Here is a 25,878-nt window from a genome sequence, read left to right on the forward strand (position 1 = left end):
AGCAATTTTTGTATCCAATCTCCAATAGATGGTATTTCTTGCACTTTCCATTTCTGCGCATATAGTATTCTTGCCGCTGTTGTCATGTAAAATAGTAATGTTCTATGTTGTATAGAAACATCTTCCATATTTAAGTTCAGTAGCAGGAGTTCTGGGTTCTTTATTATTGAAATCTGCAAAATCTCATTTATCATTTCTAAAATATCTCCCCAGTACTGCCTAGCTACCTCACAAGTCCACCACATATGATACAGTGATCCTTCATGACTTTTACATTTCCAACATTTATCAGACATTTTAGCATTTTCATAAGCTATTTTTTTTGGCGTCAAATACCACCTATACATCATCTTAAAAACATTTTCTTTAATACTGGTACAGGTTGAGATCTTCATTGTATTTTTCCACAAATACTCCCATGACTCCATTGTTATGTCTCTTTGACAATTTATAGCCCACTTCACCATCTGGATTTTAACAGTTTCATCCTCTGTGTACCACTTCAAAAGAATTTTAAAAATTTTTGAGATTTTCTTCTTACTTTCTTGCAATATAGCTTCTTCCAATTCCGAATCTTTCCATTTAATTGCACTTTTTAGACGATCCGAGTTATACAAGTCCTTTATCTGCCTATACTGAAACCATCCATAACATGAACCTAACTCTTCTTCTGTTTTAATTCTTAACATATTTTGTTCCTGAATGAGAATCTTTTTATAGGACAGACATTGATCTCTATTGTAAATAACTCTCGGGTCGATAGATTCATATGGTACCACCCACGAGGGGATACCTATGCCCAGGTAACTTATATTTTTTCCAGATTGTGAAGAGACTCCTTCTCACATAATGATGTAGAAACATAGAATCAGCTTTCAATTTATCGTGCCACAAGTAGGCATGCCACCCAAACAATTTTTATAACCTTCCAAAGTTAGTAGCTTACAGTTCTCCAAAGACATCCAATCTTTAAGCCAAACCAAACAAACTGCTTCATAATATAGTCTGATATTCGGCAATTGCAGTCCACCTCTTTCCTTGGCATTGCACAAAACTTTCATTTTTACTTGCGGTTTCTTGCCTGCCCATACAAAATCGGAAATCTTCCTTTGCCACTTTTTGAATTGCTTAGTGTCTCTAATAATTGGAATTGTTTGTAATAAGAACATAATCCGAGGTAACACATTCATCTTAACTGCCGCTATTCTTCCCAGCCATGACAGATTTAATTTATTCCATTTAATCAGATCTCTGTCAATTTGCTGCCATAGCTTTTCATAGTTATTCTTGAACAAATCAATATTCTTCGCTGTAAGCTCAATTCCTAAATATTTTACTTTATGTGTTACTTCACAATTTGTAATTGCTTGTTGCTTTTGTTTGGTCATATTCTTACATAGCATCTTAGATTTTCTCTTATTGACATAAAATCCAGCCAACTCTCCAAATTCCTTTATTTTGTCCAACAACTTTGGCATATTTTGTATTGGATCTTCGACAATAACCATCACATCATCCACAAAAGCTCTAACTTTGTAGGTAAAATCTTTAATTTTTATGCCTCTTATCACATCATCCTCTCGAATCTGAATCAACAATATTTCCAAAATCAAGATAAACAACAATGGAGATAGTGGGCAGCCCAGCCTTGTACCTTTCCTAATTTCCATTTTTTAAATTAAATCGTTATTGACTACAATTGCTGCACATTGGTCTTTGTAAATCGCTCTTACCGCTTGAATAAAGTCTTTTCCCATTTCCTAACCCCCAAACTCCTCATCAACTCTGTAGTGACCTGTTTTCTTGCACTGATGTTGCTAAATCCTATGAGCAGCAGCTTCAATGTATCCACAGCTAAGATTAAGCCCTACATTACCAAGAAAGGAGTTTGAATGTCTATTTGCAGATTTGTTCTTCAAAAGAAGGTGTTATGATCTTCACTTTTTTTAGGGTGGATTTTGCTTTAATCTTTCCCTTCACACCCTCTGGGTAGTTAGCTGCCACCAGGAATATTAAATTCCAATATTTTATTTAAGTTTTCCCTTTGATAACATGTTTATGCGTCAGGCTCCTTCGTGGTTCTGGGTAGCCCTGAGGATAGGAATGGGAGATAACAATGACTGCTACTCTGGGATATAACAAAACAAAATAAAAGTTTATTTTTTAAGAAGCGTATTGGTTACATAAAAGTAGTTCTTAGTTCTTCTAGTTGCTTCATCCAAACTCATTCACACAGATCTCTTGTAAGGCTTCACACACAGCCTCTTTCTCTAGACTCTATATTTCTCTCACGGAGAACTCCTCAGACAGCACACAGCTAGCCTGTTTTCTTTTCACTCTCAATTCTTTCTCTCTCAGGCGCACAGTTTGCCTGCTTCAAATAGAATGAATATATAGTCTCACAGACACACTCAGTTCAGGCTTCCACTCAGGTTGCCTTTCCCTCACAAATACATGAACACACTCAGGCTGCACACAGCTCGCCTCTCTTGCCCTAACTGAATCTTTTTCTCTCCCTCAGTAACTGAAAACTGCCTTCACTCCGCCCACTCTCTGTCATCAACCAATCATATCACTCACTCACCTCTCTTTCACCCCCCCACTCTTCACCTATCTCACCAAACATTTAAAGACACATGCACCCATTTCTTGAAATCATTACAGAAGGTATTAAAGGGAAGGCCACAGTGTGGTTGAACTAGGCCTTATAATTCTGCCTGGGCAGTGCATTCTATATCTCAGGTCTTCTTTTGCGCTTCCTTACCTTCAGAGGTGAGGTGAGTGGTCATGAAAGATGGGGCCTTTTTGGTAGTTGCCCCTCACCTGTGTTTGGAATGCCCTTTTCCTCTCCCTTTCATCCTGTATCTTTGATAATTTTTTTCAATACCAGGCTAAAACTTTTGTTGTTGTTTTTGTTCCAGCTTGCTTTTAGTTAGTTTGGTTTATTTCCCTCCTGTTGGTTATCATTGAGTATCATTATTATTGAGCACATGAATCTGCCTCACACTGAATCAAAGTCAGGAGGATCTGTTTGGACTGGAAGTGACTCACCAGTGTCTTTCACATTACCTACTATTTGATCCTTTTAATTGGAGATGCTGGGGTTTGAATCTATGGGACCATCTGCCTACAAAGCAGATGCTCTACCACTAAGCCATGGACACTCCCCAATTATTGTTTTGTTTTATTTGTGTGCTCTTTTCTTTAAACTGCTTCCACTAGATTGGCTGCTTTATCAATTTTAGCCATTTTTTGGTTTTGCTTGACTTTATATCATTCCTGATTGTCTTTGATCTATTTTTAATATTGTTTTATTGCACTGTATGTTGCCTCATGCAGTTTGTGAAAAGACAGTACATCATTTTTAACTAGATGATTGTTTTAATTAAATAAATTGCCCTATGTAATGTGTAGTTTTGTTCTTGGGCAGCCAACTTTCATAAACTTTACAGTGTCTATTAAGCTAAAAAATAATGTCCAGGATATAATGTAATATTGCTAACCAAAAGCATTCACAATTCTTGCGTTAGAAATCACCAAAGAAATTTCAGAATATCCTAAGAATGGATCTTTGTATCATCCCACACTCCCAACTGGGTTCTCAAATAAAATGACAATTGCTACTGCTACTTATATGAGATGTGCTTAGTTACCAAGTATGCTTGATGTCACCTGTACGTCTCTGGTTGGCCTAGCTCAGTTTGAATGTTATAGATAAATCTATTTTTGTTTGAGATGGTTAAATCTGAGGATCACACATACTCTCCAATCTTCTCTTGTGTGACATGCAAAGATTTCAGAAGAAAGTCTTCAAATAACTCCAATAATGTTTGCACTTTCACTAATTGAGGTTAATTTATTTCCCAAGAAACAGGATTCTTAAACAGGAATAAACTGTGGTTAACAATCCTTCACCTAGGAAAGACACTGACCTCGATTAGAGAAAGTGCCAACTGTTAGATGTTGTACAATTACTTCAGTCTGTACTATATCAAATACATTTGTTCATTTTTTAAAAGTAAAACAAAAAAATTGTCTCTGTCAGGTTTACTTCACACCACAACTATAGGACATAGGCTTGGAAAATAGCATATGCAAACAAAAGTCCATTCCACAACTTAATTCTGCTGGTATTCCTAGTGCAGTTGGAGATCAACTTGGGGTCTTGTCCATTAAGGATAGAAGCAGGAGGGGCAGACATTTATTGAGCTTGATCAGTGTTTATGGTGACAGCTGGGCTAGGAACTCTCAGATTGCTCAGATAGACTTGGTTTTATCAGCTGGGAGTGAAAACATTTGCTGAGCAGGTTTTGGTGGGCTGCAGCTGCTAGAACCCAAGACCTGGAGTAGCAAAGACCTTTTTAAACATGTGGGAGATAAGGTTACCAACTCCGAGCAGAAAACTCCTGGAGGTTTGGGGGAGTGGAGCCTGGGGAGAACATGTTTGGGGGAGGAGAAGGACCTCAGAGGGGTATAATGCTATACAGTCCACTCTCCAAAGTAGCCATTTTGTCCTGGAAGCTGGCAACTCTAGCAGAGAACTGAAAAGGAGGCATTCCTTTTGGGTGTGTGATTGTGGGGTGAGCATGACCATGCAAAAGACAGCATTCTCCGTATGCATACACCCACTGGAATTGCCCAATGAGGAGGGGAGATCAGATGCTCAGGTATTGTAAGCCCCAAGTTAAGTTAGCAATCTTCCTGTTTAATTTTTTATTAGCCTGAACCATAGTTCTGTTGCATGTGTTCTTTCTAGAATAATGCCAGTAGAACAAAGCCTGTATTTGTTTAAGAGATATGCAATTGACTTGATTTCTACCTACATGATGTGGCTAGCGTTATCGAAGCACCCCCATTTTGATGTACCTCCTGGTACCAAACTTAGAAGAGGGCAAAGAGATGGTGGTAATTCCAAAGGGAAAGGTTAAGAGGAGGTTGAGGAACAGTGAGGGATCCCCATCTGAAAGAGTGGGTTTCTCTCAACAAAAATGACCTATCCCCTGGCTTTTGTGAAGGGCTGGGCCTTGCTTGCTTGTTTGTGGGCTTTTCTGCCTGAGCCAGGAGTGAGAGTGGCCTGTCAGGTACTAGAGTGGAAGTGTTACATGTCTAGTGAGGCAATAAAAGGGTTTGCTCGAGGAAACACCAAAGTTGGGTAATGGGGTTGAACGCATGACCGCCATAGGAACTTACTGAAATGTATTTATTTATTTGTCATTTATATTCCGCCTTTCTCACTGAGATTCAAGGCGGATTACATAGTTTGCGATTAGTACAATCAGTAGCAAGGACAAGGGCAGGCATTTCCATACAGTGTCAAGAACATTTCCATAAACAATGTCATAGGGTAAACAAGTTAAGGCAGCTGCAAAAAATGCTTACTACAATCTCACTTTAGCCTGGAAAATGGCTTCTTATCTCGACACAGCCAACCTGGCCACTTGGATCCATGTTATGGTAACATCAAAACTTGACTATTTTAATGCATTATACATTGGTTTCCCATCTAAGTTAACTAGGAGGCTCCAATTGGTACAAAATGCTGCAGCTCGACTATTATCAGGAGCGAGCAGGAGCCTGAACATCACTCTCATCCTACAGTCACTCCATTGGCTACCTATCAGTTACCGTGCCCAGTTCAAGGTATTGGTTATTACATACAAAGCTCTTCACGGACTTGGTACAGCATACCTACGGGACCGCCTCCCTCCCTACGTCCCTCCATGGCAGCTTCGCTCATCTGAACAAGGTCTCTTGCAGGTGCCAGCCTGTACATGCGCGAAATCAACAGCAGCCCATACATGGGCTTTCTCTGCGGTGGCCCCTACCCAATGGAATGGCCTGCCTGAGTGGACTGAGCTCTTCTACTGAGTATCCTCATCTATTGTTCTGAGAACCTATTCTTTGAGGCAAGCCAGGCTATCCCTGCTGAACTGAAAATGGAAACAGCCACTCTGTTTCCTGAAGCCTGAAAGCTTTATTTAACCTGCACAGGCTAAGGGAGTCTCCTACCACAGAAGCAAAGAGCAACTCACATCACGACTTTTTATGTCCTTTTGCAACAAAAAGAGCAGGGACAGGGAACCAATAGGAAAGTTACAACACAACTATCTCCAAATATGGGAGAATGAACCGTTACCCCGATGCTATTTTACCTTAAGCCTGGTATATCTCCTTATACGGGAAGATTGACAGCTACCTTATTGTTGCCAGGGCCAGGTGTACATGACCTGCTTTTGAACTTAAAGATTCCACATTAGACGTCAAGTCCTTAGTTAAATTTCTCAGTACTCTACACATAGTGCTATACCCTGCTGGTGTTGGAAGTGAAGGACTGTGCAACATCTCTTTGTACAGAGCAAAACTACTCCAGCAAAACATCTCTTTGTACAGAGCAAAACTACTCCAGAAGGGGTGGTAGAGCTAGTGAGCTAGGTTGGTCAGTACTCTTTGTCTGTTCTGCTGCTCTTTGTTTACCCAAATTGTTACACTCAAGAGATTTCCTTCCTGCTATGAGGGCAAGATGTGCTCTTGGCAATCTCTCCATCCTAGTCCAGACAGACAGCTAGAATGTTTATTCTCTCTTTCCTAGTATGCAGCTCCTTAACAATAAAGGCCTTTTAATGTATTTCCTAAAGCAAACAAACCTCCAGTGGATTTCATTCTGTAGGTTAACACATTCACCATTTGTGCACATGTGAGCTGTAAGCTAACTTCTAGGCTACTATTCAGGCTGCAATTGTAAGGGCATTTTCCTGGAAGTCCATTGAATATGGAACTTACTTCTGAGTAGACTTGCTCAGGCTTGTTCCCTCAGTGGGCCATGCAGTGCCTTGACCTTTCCCTGTGCTCAGACAATTTCCCCATAGTTTATTTTAGTTATTTTCTTAGATTTGTATACCACCACATAGCTGTGCTTTCATTGGGATTTAATAGACATTACAAATGATTAAAAAGCATCATAAAAACATCAGTGAGGGATATCACCTTTTCCACTGACAGAAGAGCTAGTGGTTTTCATTTGCCTGCCTCTGCATACAGGCCCTGGTCTTCTTTGAAGGTTTTCCATCCAATTACTAACTGGGGGTTGGCCCTGCTTAGCTTCCAAGATCTAAAGAAATTGCATTTGTCCAGGTTATTCACATCAGGGCCTGTCATTTACCACCTGCCTTTTCTAAGAGCAGAATATCTAGAGCAAAGGCAGATGCCAGGCTCCCATCCATTGTTCCTGGACTGGGCCTCCAGCTGCAGCTGCTTCTTCCTGAGACTGTCAAGAAGAGGCAGCAGGCTCCAACTATGCCTAAACTGAGCCCTATTGAGATTCCTCTCCTTGGCACTTTGTAATTACACTTTAATTTATATGTGATTGATCTTAATAACGTAAACTACTTTGACTGAAAAGGGGGAGATAAAAATGTAATGCAAAAGTTTGGCTTTTTTCCATATTGCTGCATTTCATAACTTGAGAAGCTGCTACTGCTGAATACTGTATCAGGAGACACGTTACACTTCCACTTGCAATATATGGGCACAGCTCTGTAACAAATGTTTGTTTTGACAGAACCTTTAAAAGCTAAACAATGGGAAGAAATTCTCCAGAGGAAGCTTTCCCCACCATTGTGTTTCTGTAGCGGCACTTCTGGTACCTTGGCCTACCACACTGCTCTTAAAGGCTGATAGATTTTAAAACTGTTCAAACCTGTGTAAGGAAATAAGGCTGTAATCCTTACTCAAAGACTCCTCAGAGGTATTTGTGAAATAGTACCATTTTTACATAAGCATTTAGTATATCAATAAAATCAATCAATTGATTGAATAAGGTTAATAAATAGAAACAACTTATTTGGTCTGTGTTTTGTTATGTAAACATGGTATCTTGTTTCAGTGGCTCAATCCTGCTGTTGGTTTTTACTTATTTACTTCATTTATACATTGCCTTTCTCCCCAGTGGCCACCCAAAGTAGCCTGACACTCAAACCACTACACCATGCTGGCTTTGTGCGATCACTGGCCAACATAGAATCATAGAGTTGGAAGGGGCCATACAGACCATCTAGTCCAACTCCCTGCCCAGTGCAGGATCAGCCTAAAGCATCTCTGACAAGGATGGGGTGGGATGGGCAAGGTAAGGATGCAAGAGCATGCTTGCTAGGGAGGTAAGCTTCTTTGATAAAGCAAGTTTTATTTCTGAGTGCTTATGATAGGGTTGCCAATCTCCAGGTGGGGCCTGGAGTGTTTCTGAAATTAGGCAACAGATTATCATGGGGAAAATTGACACTTCGGAGGGTGGTCTCAATGGCATCACACAGGCTCCACCCCTAAATATTAAAGAATTTCCCAACCTGGATTTGGTATGTATATATTCTTATTAAACTAGGGCATGAGGGTGAAGAGTCATTATCCTAAAAATTCCAGAGGGCAGCAGATTCCATATATACATACCTGGAAGTCCCTGTGAATTCAGCAGGGTTTACTTTCTAAGTAAAGGACTGCAGCCTTTACTGTACAGTCATAAATACTGTATTTATAAAATACACCGGGAGTAAGCCCATTGAGTAGAATTTTGAGCTCTGTTAATCTTTGGAGACTGAAACTAAAAAGCATAAACTTGGATGGACTCTGGCTTACTAGTTTGTCTCCCAAACGCCAGTTTTTAAGCTGCTAGTGGACTCTTCCTCCTAAGTCAAAGAGTCCAGTAGCACCTTTAAGACTAACCAATTTTATTGTAGCATAAGCTTTCGAGAATCAAGTTCTCTTCATCAGATGCATGATACAAACTGGGTTTGTATCATGAGAGAGAACTTGATTCTCGAAAGCTTATGCTACAATAAAATTGGTTAGTCTTAAAGGTGCTACTGGACTCTTTTTGATTTTGCTACTACAGACTAACACGGCTAACTCCTCTGGATCTTCCTCCTAAGTATGTCTCTCCTCACAGCTAAATCCCCCTGATTTCAACGGAACTTTGAGCTTCCCCGCGTTAAATAAAAACTTGTAACGATTTCTCCACAGGGTTGCCCGCCCAGTAAACGCCGGTTATTCCCGCAGAGAGAAAAGCGCAGCCCCGCCCACTCGCTGGCGTTTCGGTGTACTTGCGGCTTGATTCGAAAGACAACTGGCAATTAACGGCACGGCAGAAGCACGCGCGTGCGCCTGAGGCTGCCGCCCGCCGCTCATGCCAGCCGCAAGACGTCAACGGAGCGGGCAGGAGGAAGATGAGGCGCCCTGGTGGTTTAACAACCCCCAAACATCCTTTAGAGACCCGAGAAGTGCAGGCAGGGAAAGGGGCAGCGCCAGCCATCGTGTAGGTGGGTCTTTGGAAGCGAGGATAGCAGGGGAGAGGAAACCAAACCGTTGCTTCAGTCCGAAAACGGAAAGTGGGTGGTCACGTGGTCTCTGAACCGACCCTAACGGAGAACGAGGAAACGTGCGGTGCGATCCTAACCAGAGTTACCCCAGTACAAGAGCATTGATTTCAGTGGGTTTAGAGTGGTATAACTCTGCTTAGGATTGTATTTATTCTTTCCATCCCTTAAATATAGAGAACTTCATTATCCCCCACAGCCCTTTCATCTATTTAATTTTAAAAATAATAATTTAAAAATAATGTTTCATTCACACACACACCCGCGACTTTCCCCAATAAGTAGATGAGACGAAAAGGTTATAAGTGGCCGCCCGATGACATTATCTTATAGAACCTCCCTTTTAATTTTACTTATTACATTGTTATATCGCGCTTAAGGCTGAGAAATGCTGAGTGGCTCAAGATCATTATTACGCAGTGCCTCCATTTCATCTTAACACATTTTTCTGCAAGAGCTCAACAGCCCACTGATAAGTAGATCGAGCTTAGAGAATGTGACTGGCCTGTGGTTGCCCAAGCTTTGTGGCTGGGGGAAATTTGAAACTGGGTCTTCCCAGATTGTCCAGTTATCTAACTACTTCACTGTCATTTAAGAAGTCCCAAAAACGTCTCTCTCACACTCGCACTCTCTCACACACAGAGACAGAACTTTATGGAGTGGGACTTTCTCATTTTTCCCTCTTGCTGCTGCCCACTGAGCCACACTCCCTCAATTTTATTTTTGAGGAGACCCCCTTCTCCATTTCATACCTTATGGTTTTCTTGAGGGTACTCTGATAATGTTTTCTTGAGAACGGCATCGTTGACTACATGCTGATGTTATCATGAATGGAATGGCCGTAGCCTCACAAACAACAAAGATTGTTGTCCTAGAAAGATGGCATTGCTGAACAGCAGCTCCAGGATTTTATGAAGCTATGCTGATATGCCACACATTTCACAGAGTGAAGAAAAATTGTTGTTGTTTGGAAGTTATACATTTAATACAGGCTCGTCTGTAAAAAGTTAAGAAATTCTTCAACATTTCCCCCTCAACAAAATCTCTCTTTTGTTTTCAGATGTATAATTAAATGATACAGTGGAAGTTGTACTGATACAGCCTAGAAATTAAGTCACATTTCAGTCATCAGAGTTACACCCTCCTAAGTGTTTTGAAGTCAATTGGCTTAGAAGGATGCATCACTATTTAGGATTCTACTATTAGTGTGCTTTGCCCATATGTGATCAGGAGGCATCACTAGGAAGCACGAACAACCTGTTTTCAATGTTGCCCACCCAGTGATAAAAAAACCAGATAATTGAGAATTATCTGTCCTTTAATGGCTGCCTCAGCCTGCCTAGTATCTGGCCCAGCCTTTCTAGCTAGTAAGACAAATCCTGTAAAATGGAATTACTATTAAGCATTTATGTTCTCTGCTGTTTTCTAGGAAGTTTTCTGTTTCAATTATTAATAATGGAAAGTTTTGTCAGAGATTACATTGGTATCTAAAAGATATAGGAAATAGAGTAAACCTTTTCTGCTTCTATTTTCATATTAGGTTGGGAACAATAAATCACCACTGAAACTCTGAAAAAAAATCCTGATGTAAGTACATTCATTTAGTGGGAATGGTAGGTTGTACCTTCTTTCTCAGGCGATGTGGAATTTACTCAGCTAGCTCAGGTCCCTCAGTTCACCTCTCCAGCTTTATTCTATTCCACACACACGGTTCCATGCCGCCAATTGATTAATACTTGGAGATATGCTCTTCCAGTAATGAATGCCTAAACACTGTATTTTTATCTTTTAAGAGACAAGACAGAGACGTCAACATAATTGGAGGACTCCCCACATGCACAGAGACATATTATTATCAGTTAATCTAAAATGGGAGCAAACATGTACTGACCAAGACAGAATGTGTTCCAGAAACACAGAATATTGAGAGTACTTGTGAGTAAAGATCCAGAGGAGTTAGCCGTGTTAGTCTGTAGTAGCAAAATCAAAAAGAGTCCAGTAGCACCTTTAAGACTAACCAACTTTATTGTAGCATAAGCTTTCAAGAATCACAGTTCTTTTCGTCAGATGCATGGAGAGCAAGAAGAAACCAGTCAGATATATAGGTGGAGAGGGGAGGGAGGAATAGATGCAAACAGTAGCTTCTGATATGGAGATCAGTTTGCTTCTGTTAAGGAAGTCAGTTGACTCAGTCAGGCTGGGATTGAATAGAGACTAAGAATGGTTATCTCATTATCAGAAGTAACTGACTTCCTTAACAGAAGCAAACTGATTTCCATATCAGAAGCTACTGTTTGCATCTATTCCTCCCTGTTGAAGCTGTTTACTGGCAGTGACAGCAGGCTAGATGAGAATGATCTGGCCTGACAGGTACTAAGTCACATGATTGCATGTCAGGTGATACACAAGGCTAATCAGACTCAGTCATGGTGAGTCAGCAACTATTCCATAATTGGTTAATTGTTTCAATTTGTGTAATCTCCTGTAATTAAGCATATGTGTACTTAAGAGTTGAAGTGCCATTATAGTGTGCCCTCTGTTGGTAACACAAGTCTGGCAGAGCTTTATGCCAGTCAGTCTTGTGACAATTGTAATATAGTTTTTGTAAATAAACTTCATACACTTTTCATAGTGTGTGCGTGTGTGTGCGTGCGTGCGCCTCTATAGCAACGGTTCCCTGCAACCCGGCATTGCTGACCATTGCAAGGAAGACCTCCTTGACACTCCCTCCCCTCTCCACCTATATATCTGACCGGTTTCTTGCTCTCCATGCATCTGACGAACTGTGATTCTCGAAAGCTTATGCTACAATAAAGTTGGTCAGTCTTAAAGGTGCTACTGGACTCTTTTGATCTTGTGAGTAAAGGGAGAGGAAGGAGAAACTAGCTTGCTCAAACCTCAGATAGCCTATAGAATTTTAAAGAGGGAGGTTTGGGGAGGTTGGGTGGGATCGATTTTAAGAAATTGAACTAAATCATGATAGTGAGTTGTACCCAGCCCACTTATCCCAGTTGTTAAAAATCAGCCTGACTTTTTAAAGATTTATATTCATTACCAAAGATACTCAGACATAGGCTTTGACAGATCACCAAAATCAAAAACTTATAGTCTATCTTCTCTGTGATGCTTCTGTGTGATGAGCAGGAAACTCTTGTATTTAGAAGTGGTGATGCTGGTAGGGAAAGATGACACATTTGACCAAAGTCCAGGATCAGAATCAGAAAAGCAAAAAAGAACAAAGGGGCAAGGCAAGCTAAAATCAAGCTACAAAATCCATTCTGGAAGAGAGGGCCGGCAAAAGAGGATGGGAAAGGAGGCTAGGCTGATGTGGAAGTAAACTCTTAGGATCAAGACAAGGCTGAGGAAATAACATTCAGATAATTGGGAGCTGAATGCTCTAGTAAAAGAAAACTATTGACTATATTGTAGTCTTGTCTTGAGACGGAAATACCATTTCCTGCACAATTAGGGCTTCTAATAGTCAAGCAGTGGGGTAAAATGTACTGACTGGGTAAATCTTCTTAAATGAATTCTTTTTTTAAGTAATATTTTTATTAACATATTAAAACTTAAATGAATTCTGATTGAGGTATCTAATTGAGGTTGAAATGAATTAGGAAGGATGAGATGGAGAAGTAGCAGGAGCAGCTTGGCCGCGCCAGTGAGCAAAGACATGTTTGTTTATTAGTTTAACAGTGAAATCCTGAGCAGAGTTACTCCAGTCTAAGCCCATTGATTTCAATTGGTTTAGACTGGAGTGACTCTATTTAGGATTTCACTGTAAAACACTTTAATGTTGCCTTTCTGCCCAAATAGGGTCTATGTTAAAACAGCATTTAAAATAATACATAAAACAATTAAAGACATATAAACACACAACACAATGCATAATAATGCTAAGGTGTGAGACAGGAATGAGGCAAACTGTTCCGTTTGAACTGGAGGATCTTCATCTTTTAGTACAAAGAAGGTTATTGGAAAATGATAGGAGCATAGGAAATGGGTGGAACAAGGAAGTAAATTTGTGAAGATATTTAGGATGGTTAACAAGGGTCCAGTTCAGTTCTTAGAGGTCCTCAGTATAAAACCTGCTGCACCTAGAGTTCCTTAGTGTCCTAGTACTGAGGGCCTCAAGAGTGTTAGGTCACAGGTATGTGATTAGACTTGTAGTCAGACAAACAGTGGGGAAACTCACCATAAACAGCTCTTGTTTGCTCTGCATTGTAAGGGAGTGCTGTGAGGAGGGAGAAGGAGCTCCAGTTTTCCTCCCTCTGTGTTTTCGCCAGTCCTTTTTTCTGGCTCTACATGTCATTCCTAGGGCACATGGAACAAGAGAAAAGGAACAAAAAGGCCTTGCCATTCCTGCTTCTGCTGCTAAAAATGGGGAAGAGGGAAAACTGGAAGCTCCTTACCGTGTCAAGCAAGCAAGTGCTATTTAAGTTGAGTTCCCCGATGTTCGTCTGACTGCAAGTTGGGTCACGCGTCCATGACGTGACACATATCAGGCATTTTGTCCCTAACTGTATTTCCTTTATGAATCTTGCTGGCCTTAAAAAAACCCTAGATTTTATTTTTATATCTGTACACCTGTTGTTACTGAAAGGAGGAGGGTATTCTTAATTGATGGATGGGTGATTTCTTCCCATTAGGTTTGGAAGCAGGAAAAAACTTCCAGCTTCCTGTTTGCAATGATGGGAAGTACCATTCTTTTACAGTTCATTTCCTGCCTCATATAGGGAGAGGGGATCATAGGGAGCTCTATATCCAGTGTTCCAGATCTAGATTAAACCTCTGTTTTCTAGCTTCTATTTATATCCTTCTTTCTTCTCCTAGTACGTGCCTCCACATGTATAGTTATAGCTGTATATATAAAATTAAAACCTATCACAGTCAACTTAGCTTTTTAGCTGAAGTTATATTGGAGTACAAATCAAGGAGGAAGGCTTCAGAGAGAGCTATTTGCTTTCCAGTGGAGGAGATGCTGCTAAATCTTTATCCCCTGAGACACAGGGGGCAATAAAAAGTAAAATGGTGGAAACTCCAGCAGACTCCTGGCTGGAGAATAAGTGCCTCTGAATCAGAGGCTGAAGAGAAGGAGGCCTCTTCCCCTCAGATTTTTATAGCCAAAAAAGTGGTGCATCTAGTGAGCCCTGGAGGGGCCAGCAGCCTTGCCAAAAGGGCGGTGGACCACCCCAACTGCAACAAAAAGAGGGCAGAATTAGTCTTTGTATGGATGAGAACCTCCCAACTGGCCACTTCAGACAGAGAAGAGGGGGAATTGTCAAAGTGTAGGAGAGTCACTGGGGCAGCCAAGCCACCTCAGGCATCTTTTTGCATAAAAACAATTTCCTAACCTGCTAATTAAGGCACTAAGTATGCTGGAATTTTCAGAGGAGGCTGGTATGTCCCAACATGGGACGAACCAGAGTACTTACAAGGAAGTTGAAAGATGTATTATCCCAGATGGAAATGGGTAGAAAAAGTGGTACCCTTTCCAGAAAGATTTGAGGAGGAGCTAAAAAGATGAGTAGTCTTCTCTGCTATTTCACAAACTCAGAGCTAATTATGCTTAAAAAAAACCCCTCTTTCTAGCATGGGTCTGGATCGTGCTGGGAGATAAACCAGTTGCTGTCTTAATGTCTTGGGTGATTCTTGCAAAAGATGAAGAATCATTAACCGATCATAAGAATGAACTTGGTTTAAGGAAATCACATGAGGTCACAACACTAGCTTTCTGAACATCTGCTGCTACATCCATCATTGCACAAGCTTTAGTCATGTAGACATGTAAGAATTAAAATGACATTCCTGTATTGAGTAAAAGGCAATGAGAGGATATACTCAATGGGAAGGGCATCATCATTCATTATGTTTTGCCATACCATGGCATCAATGATTGGTTACCCATGGTAATGTATGGTTAAGAATTGGTCAGTGTGTGCCTCTTCCAAAGCCAATTTGGTCACATCTCCTGCCTGCCTTGAAGTCCAGTAGGAGAAGATCACAATAGCAGAAGAGACAAATACAAGTTAGGAGATGGAATGTTTCTGGCTTATCTACAGGAGCCAGTGATCTCTAGTATTGAATTGTTTTGTTGGATGTAACATGCCAGAAATTTACAGTGGCTGCTACTACCTTATCAGGACACAATCACCCTGGAGATACAGATCCCAAACTTGTTCCAGTGGAGACAGTTTGTGGTGGTTAAGAACATAAGAACATAAGCAAAGCCATGTTGGATCAGGCTAGTGGCCCATCCAGTCCAACATTCTGTCACACACAGTGGCTAGAAATCCAGTGCCATCTAAAGGACTGTCAGTGAGGCCAGGACACCAGAAGCCCTCCCACTGCCTTCCTTCCAGCACCAAGACAACAGAGCACCACCTCCCCACAAAGAGAATACCATCTATCTCCTGTGGCTAATAGCCACTAATGGACCTCTGCTCCATATATTTGTCCAGTCCCCTCTTGATGTCAAGAATTACCTGTGAGAGGGAAGGTGGTTTCAAATACAGGCTTATGCACAGATCTGTAAAGGTACCAGATTCCTGGGGTGGGGAAGATTACCTGGGTGACAAATAACTAGCCAAGGATAGTGGAGCTCTCAGTTAAAATACCATGGAAGATTATGATGGAACCAGAGGTACTGAGGCAAGAACCAGTCTGTCACCTGAACCCAGAGTAGTTCCATTTAGCCATATAGAAACTGATAGGTTTGAGAATGGTTTAGTTGAAGTAGATGTCTGATGATGCTCTTAGGTTATCTGTTTCTGGACTGTGAAACACCACATGGAAAGATTTCATTTGTGTAGGAAATTACATGATAGTTTAACAGATTTTGGTGCAACGTGCATTATCTTTTCTCAGAATGGAATAGTCCAAGGCCTATGTACAAACAGATTATTGAGATAAACAGTTGCTCTAACAAGTGTTCAGAAGCCAGTTGAAGGCATTCTCTTAACCTATTTTGCAAGCTCCATGATGGCTTCTTGAAAGAGATTTTTCTATTACACCCTCTGGTGGTTTTTAGAGTTTTTAACTTACATATGGTCTTAGAAAGACTCATGCGCATCCATTGAACTTATCTGTAATATATCTTTAAAGTTCTTTTCTGTGTGGATCTCTATATGCATTCTCAGAATTGGGACGGTATCAGCATGGAATTAAACACCTTACATAAGTATGAAGTGAATCAAGGCCACTACAATTACCCAGCCACCACCTCAAACTGGGAGACAGGCACCCTACATAAGCTCTCAGCTAGGTGATCAGAGACCAGATCAAAATAGAATCTTTACATATACACACCTGAAACTGAATCAGATGCTTCATCTAGAGGGTCTCTGACAGCAGCAACACTCCAGGGTCTCAGACAAAGGACTTTGACATCACCAGCTATCTGATCTCTTTGACTGGAGATGTTTTGCCACATTCAAAGCACATGCTGTAATACTGTGCCGTGGCTCCTCCCTATGTGTCTCATTCCACTATCTTTTCCAGCGTTGTTTTGTTTTCTTTCACCTCATCTCAACACCACTTCCATGTAGATATCGGCTTGGAGAAGGCCTTCTGTGATTTTTTTCTATTATGTAGTGGTCCCAAACATTTGTGTACCAATTTGCTAGTGTAGGGGGTTTATATGATTTCCATTTTGAAGCTATTGCTGTTTTGGCTTCCACTAAGAAGATTCTTAGGAGGTTTCTCTTCTGATTTGTGATATGTTTGTGTTTTGCCATTCATCCATGAAGATTATTTCAGGTTTCAGAGGAATTTTATAGTCAGCTATTTGGAAAATCTGATTGAGGATTTCTTTCCAGAATTCTTTTATCATTTTGCACTTCCAGCACCAGTGGGCATATGAGCCTGGCTCTCCATGTTTTTTGGCTTTTGAAGATTTGAACTGTAGGAGGGTAACATCTCAGTGGTTAAGACAGGAAGTTGGAAGTAAACCTTGCCTCCAGACCCTAAGGGAGGAATCACTCATCAATCAGAATGCCCTTTTAATCTCAGAATAGAAGGGAATATTTATGGTAGGTCCAACACTCCATTTTAGTTGCTATCTTTGCTGACCTATATGTGTGCACATGGGGGTATGGGATTGATTTCCAGAAACAAAATATGTTGAGACTTGAATGAAGGGAAAATATATTCCAGTAAAAGAAGTGAAACCTTGATAAAGGATATTTAGATTCTTCACAAAATAAATGAATAAAAATTCCCCATTTATTATGCTATAAATTGATAATCTGGAAGAGACCTTAAAAAGATGCTGATTGATAAGGCTGGAGTCAAGATGTAAATAAAAACTTAGAATAGCTAAATAAAGTTTCTGGGTGGTAAAGATTAAACAGGTATGAAACTATCTTTTACTTAGAAATGGAAACTATTTCCACAAAGAAGAAAAAAAGATAATATTTTAAATTAAAATAAATGTATAATTTTACTGTGATAATTCAATGTTTGAAGCTTTTTATAGTGTAAATTAATGCTTTTGTTACCTGATTTTGAAAGATAAAACAAGCACCACCATGAATGCAACAAAACAAATGAAGCAGACTCCTCTTCAAAAACGCCCAGTATTAGACTACTCTCCTCCAGGTTTGAAGAAGAAAGGAAAACAAAATTTTGAAGTAAATCCAATGGTTTTACTGCCTTCTGATACACCAGAAAGTATTGCTCAGTATTCTATAGATCTTCCATCAGTAAATAAAGATAGTGTACTAGATGAAATGGACATGCTTAAGAATATCACTGTGCATCTAAATCAGGTAGGATATTCACTTCTATTTTCCTATTTTCATTCAATTTTGACTTCTTAGTTTGGGTGCAAATACTATTTGCTTTGATTCTTATATTAAGTGGAGATTAGATACTGTTTACCCCATAAGGACCTATCTGCACTGCACTTCTTTTTTGCTTATTTTGCTTTTGGGGGAGGGCACAGAATTGCATAGGTACTTCCATTTTTCCTTGTTGCATAGATAGCCCTGCCTTGGGTAGTGCTTGGCGGCTTTTGGTCCCTTCCAATTTCAGGTTTTCCTTGTGAGATGATTAGGCAATATGGCTATGAAGGTTTACAAAACTGGTTTGGAACTTTCTGCAGATTGTACAAACAATGGAACATGTCTATACAAAGGATGACAAAACTCAGGAAGAGGGAGAAGAGGAAGAAGAAACCCTACCTGTATGTTAATAATTTTATATATAGCTTTTAAGGACATCATGCTGTCATGATTTCTAATAGCAATGACAGACTCTGTATGCTGTCTCATATAAATAGCTGCCAATGTCAGGAAAGATAAATGCTTATTGTCCAAGAGGGAAATGTAATTTTTAAAATCATGAACAATTTAATGATATTAATTTAATTTAATTTATTATATTTATATTCCGCCCTCCCTGCTTTCGCAGGCTTAAATATTTTGTAGTACATTGTTTAAGAAGGAGGCATTTCATAATTAGATAGGAAATACTGATTAAATGGAAAAGCTGTAGAGCATCAGATTTTCTAAAAAGATAGATACAATTTTTATAAATTGTACAGTGATAATTTTGTCTTCATACTTATAACAGAATTGGACCCTGTTATCTTTTAGGCACCAGACTAAAACATTTTTTTAACCCAAGCCTTTAATTAAAGGGCTTATTTTTTCAGTTTTATGGTCTACTTATAGGATGAAGACTGATTTATGGATTTTTAAAGGCTTTTCAGTTTTTGTTTCATGAAGTTTTTATGCTCTGGCCTGTTGTTAACGACTTGCTGTAGTACTGATGATTAGTATTGTTATGATTTTATGGCATTGTTTTAATGCTATTTGTAATGTATATTATTTTATCCAACATAAGGCCTCAAATACTTGAGCTATATCCAACACAAGAGTTAAGAATACTTATGCCATTAAAATGTTAATTTTTTAAAAGCTCTGAAACTGAGTTAGTGTGATGTTCCGCCAGGGCCACCTGTGGAGATGCCATCTTCTTCCCATAGTGCCAAATGCAAACAAACATGTCAAAAATGTGTCACCTACTTCCTTACGTACCTACCCAACCACTGTGGTCATTTTTGAAGGCCCGCCTTTGGGTGCCCCCATCTTCTGTGATTAGGTGGGTGGCAACCCAGGAGGTAATCCTGGGAGAGGTAACCTTCTCATTAGTGGCACCAAAACCCTGGAACTCTCTTCCTAGGAAAATTTGCCTGTCAGGGCACTCACTTCCTGTTAAAAGTTCTACCATTTGATCTCTTGTTTCCACTCTTGTTTCCAGTGTGTCTACGCTCGTGGATGTAGAATTTTTTGTTTTGTTTTGTTTTGCTTCTCTCAGTGATCCCTTCTTTCTCCCCAATGTTTTAATCTGTTTTAATATTTATTTTAAATTGTTTTAATGATACCTTTATGTGTTGGTTTCAATGGCTTTTAAGATATTGTATTTTTTAAATTTGTTTGGTGCCTTGATGGCCCTGTGAGGGCAGAAAGGCTGAGAGCCAAGCTACAAGTGACGCCTGACACAGGTTGGACACTTGTCAGCTTCCCTCAAGTTTTGATGGGAAATGTAGGCATCCTGGTCTTGCAGCTGTAATGGGGAGCCAAGCTGTTAAACCAGGATGCCTACATTTCCCATCAAAACTTGAATGAAACTGACAAGTGTCCAACCTGTGTAAGGCGTCACTTGTAGCTTGGCTCTGAATAAAAACCTAGTCAATGAAATAAACAAACAAACAGAGACTCTTTAATTACTTTTCTCTTTTACGATGCCAACTCCTTAAGCTTTGGTCCTGGCCACTGCAACTTTTCTTCAGGGTTAAGTTGGGAGGAAAGCCGATCTGCCTGGGTCAGGTGGGAAAAAATCTTTCTGCTTTCCCTCCAGGCCAGAAATGTCACATTTGAATATACAAGAGGCTCTATACTTCTTATCTGTAAAGGCTATACGTCTGTCTGCTTCCAGCTCCTTCCAGCCAGCTGCCATGTTATCTCCTTCAGCAGGGGTCTTTTATTGCTTTTCCCCTGGCTATGCCCAATTCCTACTTCCTTGCTCTTGCTCCTGAGCAGGTCCTTTCTCTCTCCTTGGGAGAGATGTCATTCAAACTCATTTATAGGCAGTTCCCTCGGGGCATTTCGGTGGGTGTTGGCAGAGGATTGGGTTGAACAGGGTCCTATGGGAGGAATTTGTACCCTGGGTAATTGGGAGGCACTCTTGCCCTCAAATAAGAGCAAATGTGGAACTCTTCCAGGGGTTCCACAGGATAACTTGGCAACTATTATGAACAACAGAGCTGCCTCCTACACAGTTACTGTAGGCTCTTCACAATGAGACTGGGGCACTATATTCATAGCCCACAGCATTAAAACCAAGCCAGTGAAGTTGCAAAAGCATGTCTGGAAGAAATCCAGTGCATCAGGAGATCAAAGAAGTAATGGATGGGGGAAATTACAGTGCCTGGAGTATCAGATGATTTTGGTACCTTGACCTAGTGGGAAAATTTGCTAATGCATGAACTTCCAAATAATCAACTGTCACCTGTTTCACCTATGTCCCAGAAGGAGGCATAACTGAATAAGCAAAGGAACCTATTTCTCAAATCCAGATATGGGTGTAGAGCAATTGGTAAATCCTCTTATACACAGATATCATGAAAAAACTCTGTAGCAGTAGTGTTTCAGTACCTAGTAAACTATCATGTAAACTCAGCGTGGGACTTCATAATGGCTTATATGGATGACATTATCATATTCATCCAAAATGAGAAGGACTAGTCACATCATTTTTCCAGGTCGTAAGTTAAGCAGTATTGCAATTTAGCCCTGACGAGTGTCATAGCTTGCAGGCAGATAACAGTAGGTAGGTTCTATCCTGGCACTACAGGCACTACAGAACCTGCTGGAGCCAGCCACTAAAAAGCAGGCTAGGTAACTACTTGGCTAGTTAGCGATTATAGTGAGTTCTAATCTCACTGTTCTTCCATATTTCCTCCTTTGATCCATTAGAGGAAAGCCAGTAGGAATTTTAATTGGTCATCTTTCCCATCATATCAGTTCTAAGGAGCCCATTTTTTTTAACAAAACCACTCTGTTTTGTGACTGGTGTCTCAGAAATGAGACTGTAGGCAGTGCTATCCCAGTATGTGTGTGTGCATGTGTGTGCACACACTGCTTTTCATGAGTCAAAGACTGTTGTTCTGGGAGAAGGTCAGTGGGGACTAATAAAAAGGAAGCAATAACATGCACGTGGGCTGTTACAATGCTAAGAAGCCATCTATTAAACAATGACTTTAATCTGATAATGGATCACATGGCCCTCCATTGGGTGCAGACAGTGAGTAATCCTAAAGTCTACATACAATAATGGATTATTGTTAGGATATGCATGTGTCATTCACTTCTGCCATGAAGGGGTTAATCTGTTTTCTGTCTTAGCTAGGCATAATTAATTAGCATGAGGCCAGTTAAGTGTTGAGTAACTGTTCCCGCCAGGGCAAAGGGGAGTTGCATGCCTAATGAACTAATCTAGGATCGATTATTGGCTGACCAGGTTTATTGGGGGCAATTAACATTCTTTCCTTTGTCCAGGACGCCATTGCCCACTAGTCAGTTACACAGTTACCTCCAGCATGTAAGGATGTAGAAGCTAGTTAGCTCTTCTTTATTTTATCACCGATGTAACCTTTATTATTTTATCCTTTATGTAGTAAACATTATTCTAGAAGCTGAACACGTCTCTGTGATTCTTTATATGCTGTGCAAATCTCTACTCTGCTAAATATTATCATAATAAAAAATTATTAATCATTAACCCATCAATTGTTTACCTTACATGTTCATTGTACACAGAACACTGAATCTCCATACAAATGCAGACTTTCTTTCAAAGTGGGTAATGGGGTGTCTGGTCCAAGGAACAAAAGACAAAGACTGGTCACTACGGAGTGGGGTGTGTTGCTCTTTATTTCTTGAAGAGATTCCTGGAGAAGCTGGGATAAAACCCTACTCGTGGAAGGTTACAAGCATGCTGGTAGATAGGTGGGGCAGCCAGTGACTGAAACAGAAGTAGGTGCCCCTCTGCCTGGCTGGCTTCATATGGCAAATGTGAGCTGGTGGCTTCATCACTGGAGAAAATGATTGAGAGGCACGAACCTGGGCCAGGATTTATCACTAGACCTTCCCTTATCCAGCATACCAGAAAGCTTCACCAGCTGACTACATGCCCCAGTGAAGACATCCAGAAGAGGCGATGAATCTAAAAACTTCTGTCTGACCCAAGAGCCCTTTATTGCTGACATAAACAAGACATATTCACTCTATTAACAGCTTTCCTTATTTCCCAGCAAATGATGGGAGATGATCTGTCTTTCCCCTGACTGGGAGACAAGTAAGCATTGGGATGCTCCTTTTCAGTGGCTAGGGTACCATTTTTTCAAGCCACCCCAGTGGTCACTAATGTGTATACTGATCTGAAGACTCTCCTGGTGGCTCCATGTGGTGAGGCTTCCCATCACAGCCAGAGGTGGAGCTGTCGGGCCTGATGTGGTGGTGGTGGCCTACGTCTACCCTTGGCAGTATTGTTGTCTTTGTCCCAGTATCCTGGCAGCCTGCTACTCTCATTGGTAAAAAAGCCCGTACTGGGTACTTTAATGGTAAGTGTGGAGGTGCACTCCTTCATGTCACCCCTGGACACCTGCATTTTTGTTTAACTGGCAATCCTGGTTCACTGTTGATGCCAGTTAACAAAGCTTTTGCTGTAATAAGCAAGACACTTGATTAAAAACTTTAAGTGCTTTGATTAGTATTTTATTTTAGGATATTTTCAGGACAATCCTAAGAAGACTTTTCTGGGAGTAAACTCCCCTGAATAGACTTGCTTCCCTATAGGGATTTAAGATTCACTAGGTTGAACAGGAAATTAATTTGCCTATCCATTATTTGCAGTGCAATTGTAAACAGAGTTATACCCTTCTGAACCCACTGATATATGTCAAGTTGTCAACCTATACGTCAATATTGTTTATATTAAAGAAAATAGTTCTAAATTGCATGAAACTGAAAAAATAAACAGAATTGAACTGAAATTATTGTGTATTTTGTGCCATCAAGTCGCTTCTAACTTAGGGTGACCTATGAATTAATGATCTCCAAAATGTCCTCTCATTAATAGCCTTGCTCAGATCTTGCAAACTAGATGCTGTGGCTTCCTTTATTGAGTCAAGCCATCTCGTTTTGAGTCTTCCTCTTTTCCAGCTGCCTTCCACATTTCCTAACATTATTGTCTTTTCCAGTGAGTCTTGTATTCTCATGATGTGACCAAAATATAATAGCCCCAGTTTTGTCATTGTAACTTCTAGGGAGAATTCAGGCTTAATTTAGAAGCCGCTTATTTGTCTTTTTGGCTGTCCATGGTATCTATAAACCTTTCCTCCAGCACCACATTTCAAGTCAATCAATTTTCTTCCTGTAAGGTTTCTGATCTCATTACTATTTTCAACAACAATGGTATTTTTTAAAATTAAAGCAGGAATATACTATGTAAAAAGCATCTTTTTAAAACTGCAATTTAATGTCAATTCTATGCCTTCTAGCTTTGGAACTCTTTCTTCAGTATGGTATGTCAAACTTTAGACAGTTTGGTTGTCTTAAATAGTTGTTGGCCTACATTGGCTATTTCATTGTCTTGTTTGCTTGCATTGTTTTTCAACTTTGCAGTCCTAGCCTGCTATGTTGTTTTGTTTGTTAGAAATTTAATTTGTTTGATTGAATTTGTTTTCATATTTTGCCTAGATCATTTTACTCTGTCAATATCTGTACAATACCTGTCAATATATGTTTAATGATTGATTTGTATATACAACTCTTAATATGTTAGACTATTTTATTTTATTTTATTTTTTTTGAAAAATTTTTATTGGGTTAGAATCCATTATTTCCACATTTACATTCAATTTTCCCCAATTTTTTCATCTCTAACCCCCTCCCTTCCCCCCCCCTTTTTGTTGACTTCCAACAGCTTTCCAACCCTTTGTCCCCTTTCCCTTACTTTTATTAGCTTCCTCTATCTAAAACAAATATATATTCTCCATTATTCTAAGCAGTACATCCTTAACTATTTTTAACATTATATGCCCAAACTGTAAGCCTTTGTTTCCATCTTAGATAAACAATTTATCCCAATTTTTCAATTTCAGGTATTTCTATATATCATAAACCATATAGATCATACATTCGTTTATATCAAACAATTTGACTTATTCTCTATATATATTACTCATTCTATCTTTTTATAATAGTTCTATATATCTCTCCTCACGTAGTCAATCAATTTGACCCATCTATATCTTCAGACATTCAGTTTGGTACAAAACTTGTCAGAAAAAAAAAGAAAATATTGTTAGTTAATCGCTCCTTATATTTAGTCCTTATAATTAATTATTTTCTCTATGTTCTGTTTGTTAACCTATATATATCTATATATATGTCAATCTATTAATCTGACTGCTTATTAATTCACATTTATCTCTTCTCCCCCCGGTAAAGTCTCCCCCCTCTACTTCAATACTTCAGTAGTTCTCAAACTGCCACAGTTTTCCTCCCACCTCCCATTTCTTCTCCAGGTATTGTTTCAGCTTCTCCCAGTCTGTGTTGAACTGCCCTGAGTCCAGATCTCTCAATTTTCTTGTCATCTTGTCCATTTCAGCCATATACAGCAATTTGTAAGTCCAATCTTCAATAGTTGGCACTTCTTGTACTTTCCATTTTTGCGCATACAAAAGTCTAGCTGCTGCTGTCATATAAAATATCAACGTCCTGTGTTGGGCTGGAATTCCCTCCATTCCCAAGTTCAGTAGCAGGAGTTCTGGGTTCTTATTAATTTGAAATTGTAAAATTTCACTCATTTCTCTTATTATTTCCCCCCAGTACTGCCTGGCTACCTCACACGACCACCACATATGATAGAGGGAGCCCTCATGCTTCTTACATTTCCAGCATTTATTAGAAGTATTCGAATTCCCTAGCGCAATCTTCTTTGGTGTCATGTACCAATGATAGATCATTTTATAAATGTTCTCTTTGATATTAATACATGTCGTTGTCTTCATTGTAGTTTTCCACAAGTATTCCCATGCCTCCATTGTTATTTCTTTATTAAAGTTTATAGCCCATTTCACCATTTGTGTTTTAACTATCTCATCCTCGGTATACCACTTCAACAGTACTTGGTATACCTTGGATATTCTTTTCTTATCTTCTTTAAGAAGGGTCTGCTCTAGTTCCGAATTCTCTATTCGTATACCTCCCTTTACAGAGTCCGAATTATATAAGTCTCTGATCTGTCTATACTGGAACCAATCGTAGTTAGGTGATAGTTCCTCTTGTGTCTTTATTCTAAGTTTGGATGCTTCAGTTTTAGTTATTTCTTTATACGTTAAACATTGTTGTTCATTATCAACAGCTCTCGGGTCTATCACCTCATATGGAACCACCCACAAAGGGGTTCCTTCTTGTAGATAAATTCTGTACTTCTTCCAGATTAT

General features: G+C 39.8%; 1 protein-coding gene across 1 annotated transcript in view; it reads left to right on the plus strand.

Moving 5' to 3' along the window:
• Window positions 1-17,890: 17,890 nt before the first annotated feature.
• The window catches only part of CCDC7 (coiled-coil domain containing 7), a 43,365-nt gene continuing 35,377 nt past the window's right edge, over window positions 17,891-25,878 (plus strand). The window contains exons 1-2 of the mRNA XM_054990960.1: window positions 17,891-18,130; window positions 18,466-18,546. Of these exons, the coding sequence (XP_054846935.1) occupies window positions 17,891-18,130; window positions 18,466-18,546 (321 nt within the window). The remainder of the gene's footprint in view (window positions 18,131-18,465; window positions 18,547-25,878) is intronic.

Source organism: Eublepharis macularius, chromosome 11 (assembly GCF_028583425.1).
Source record: "Eublepharis macularius isolate TG4126 chromosome 11, MPM_Emac_v1.0, whole genome shotgun sequence".
Lineage (NCBI taxonomy): Eukaryota > Metazoa > Chordata > Lepidosauria > Squamata > Eublepharidae > Eublepharis > Eublepharis macularius.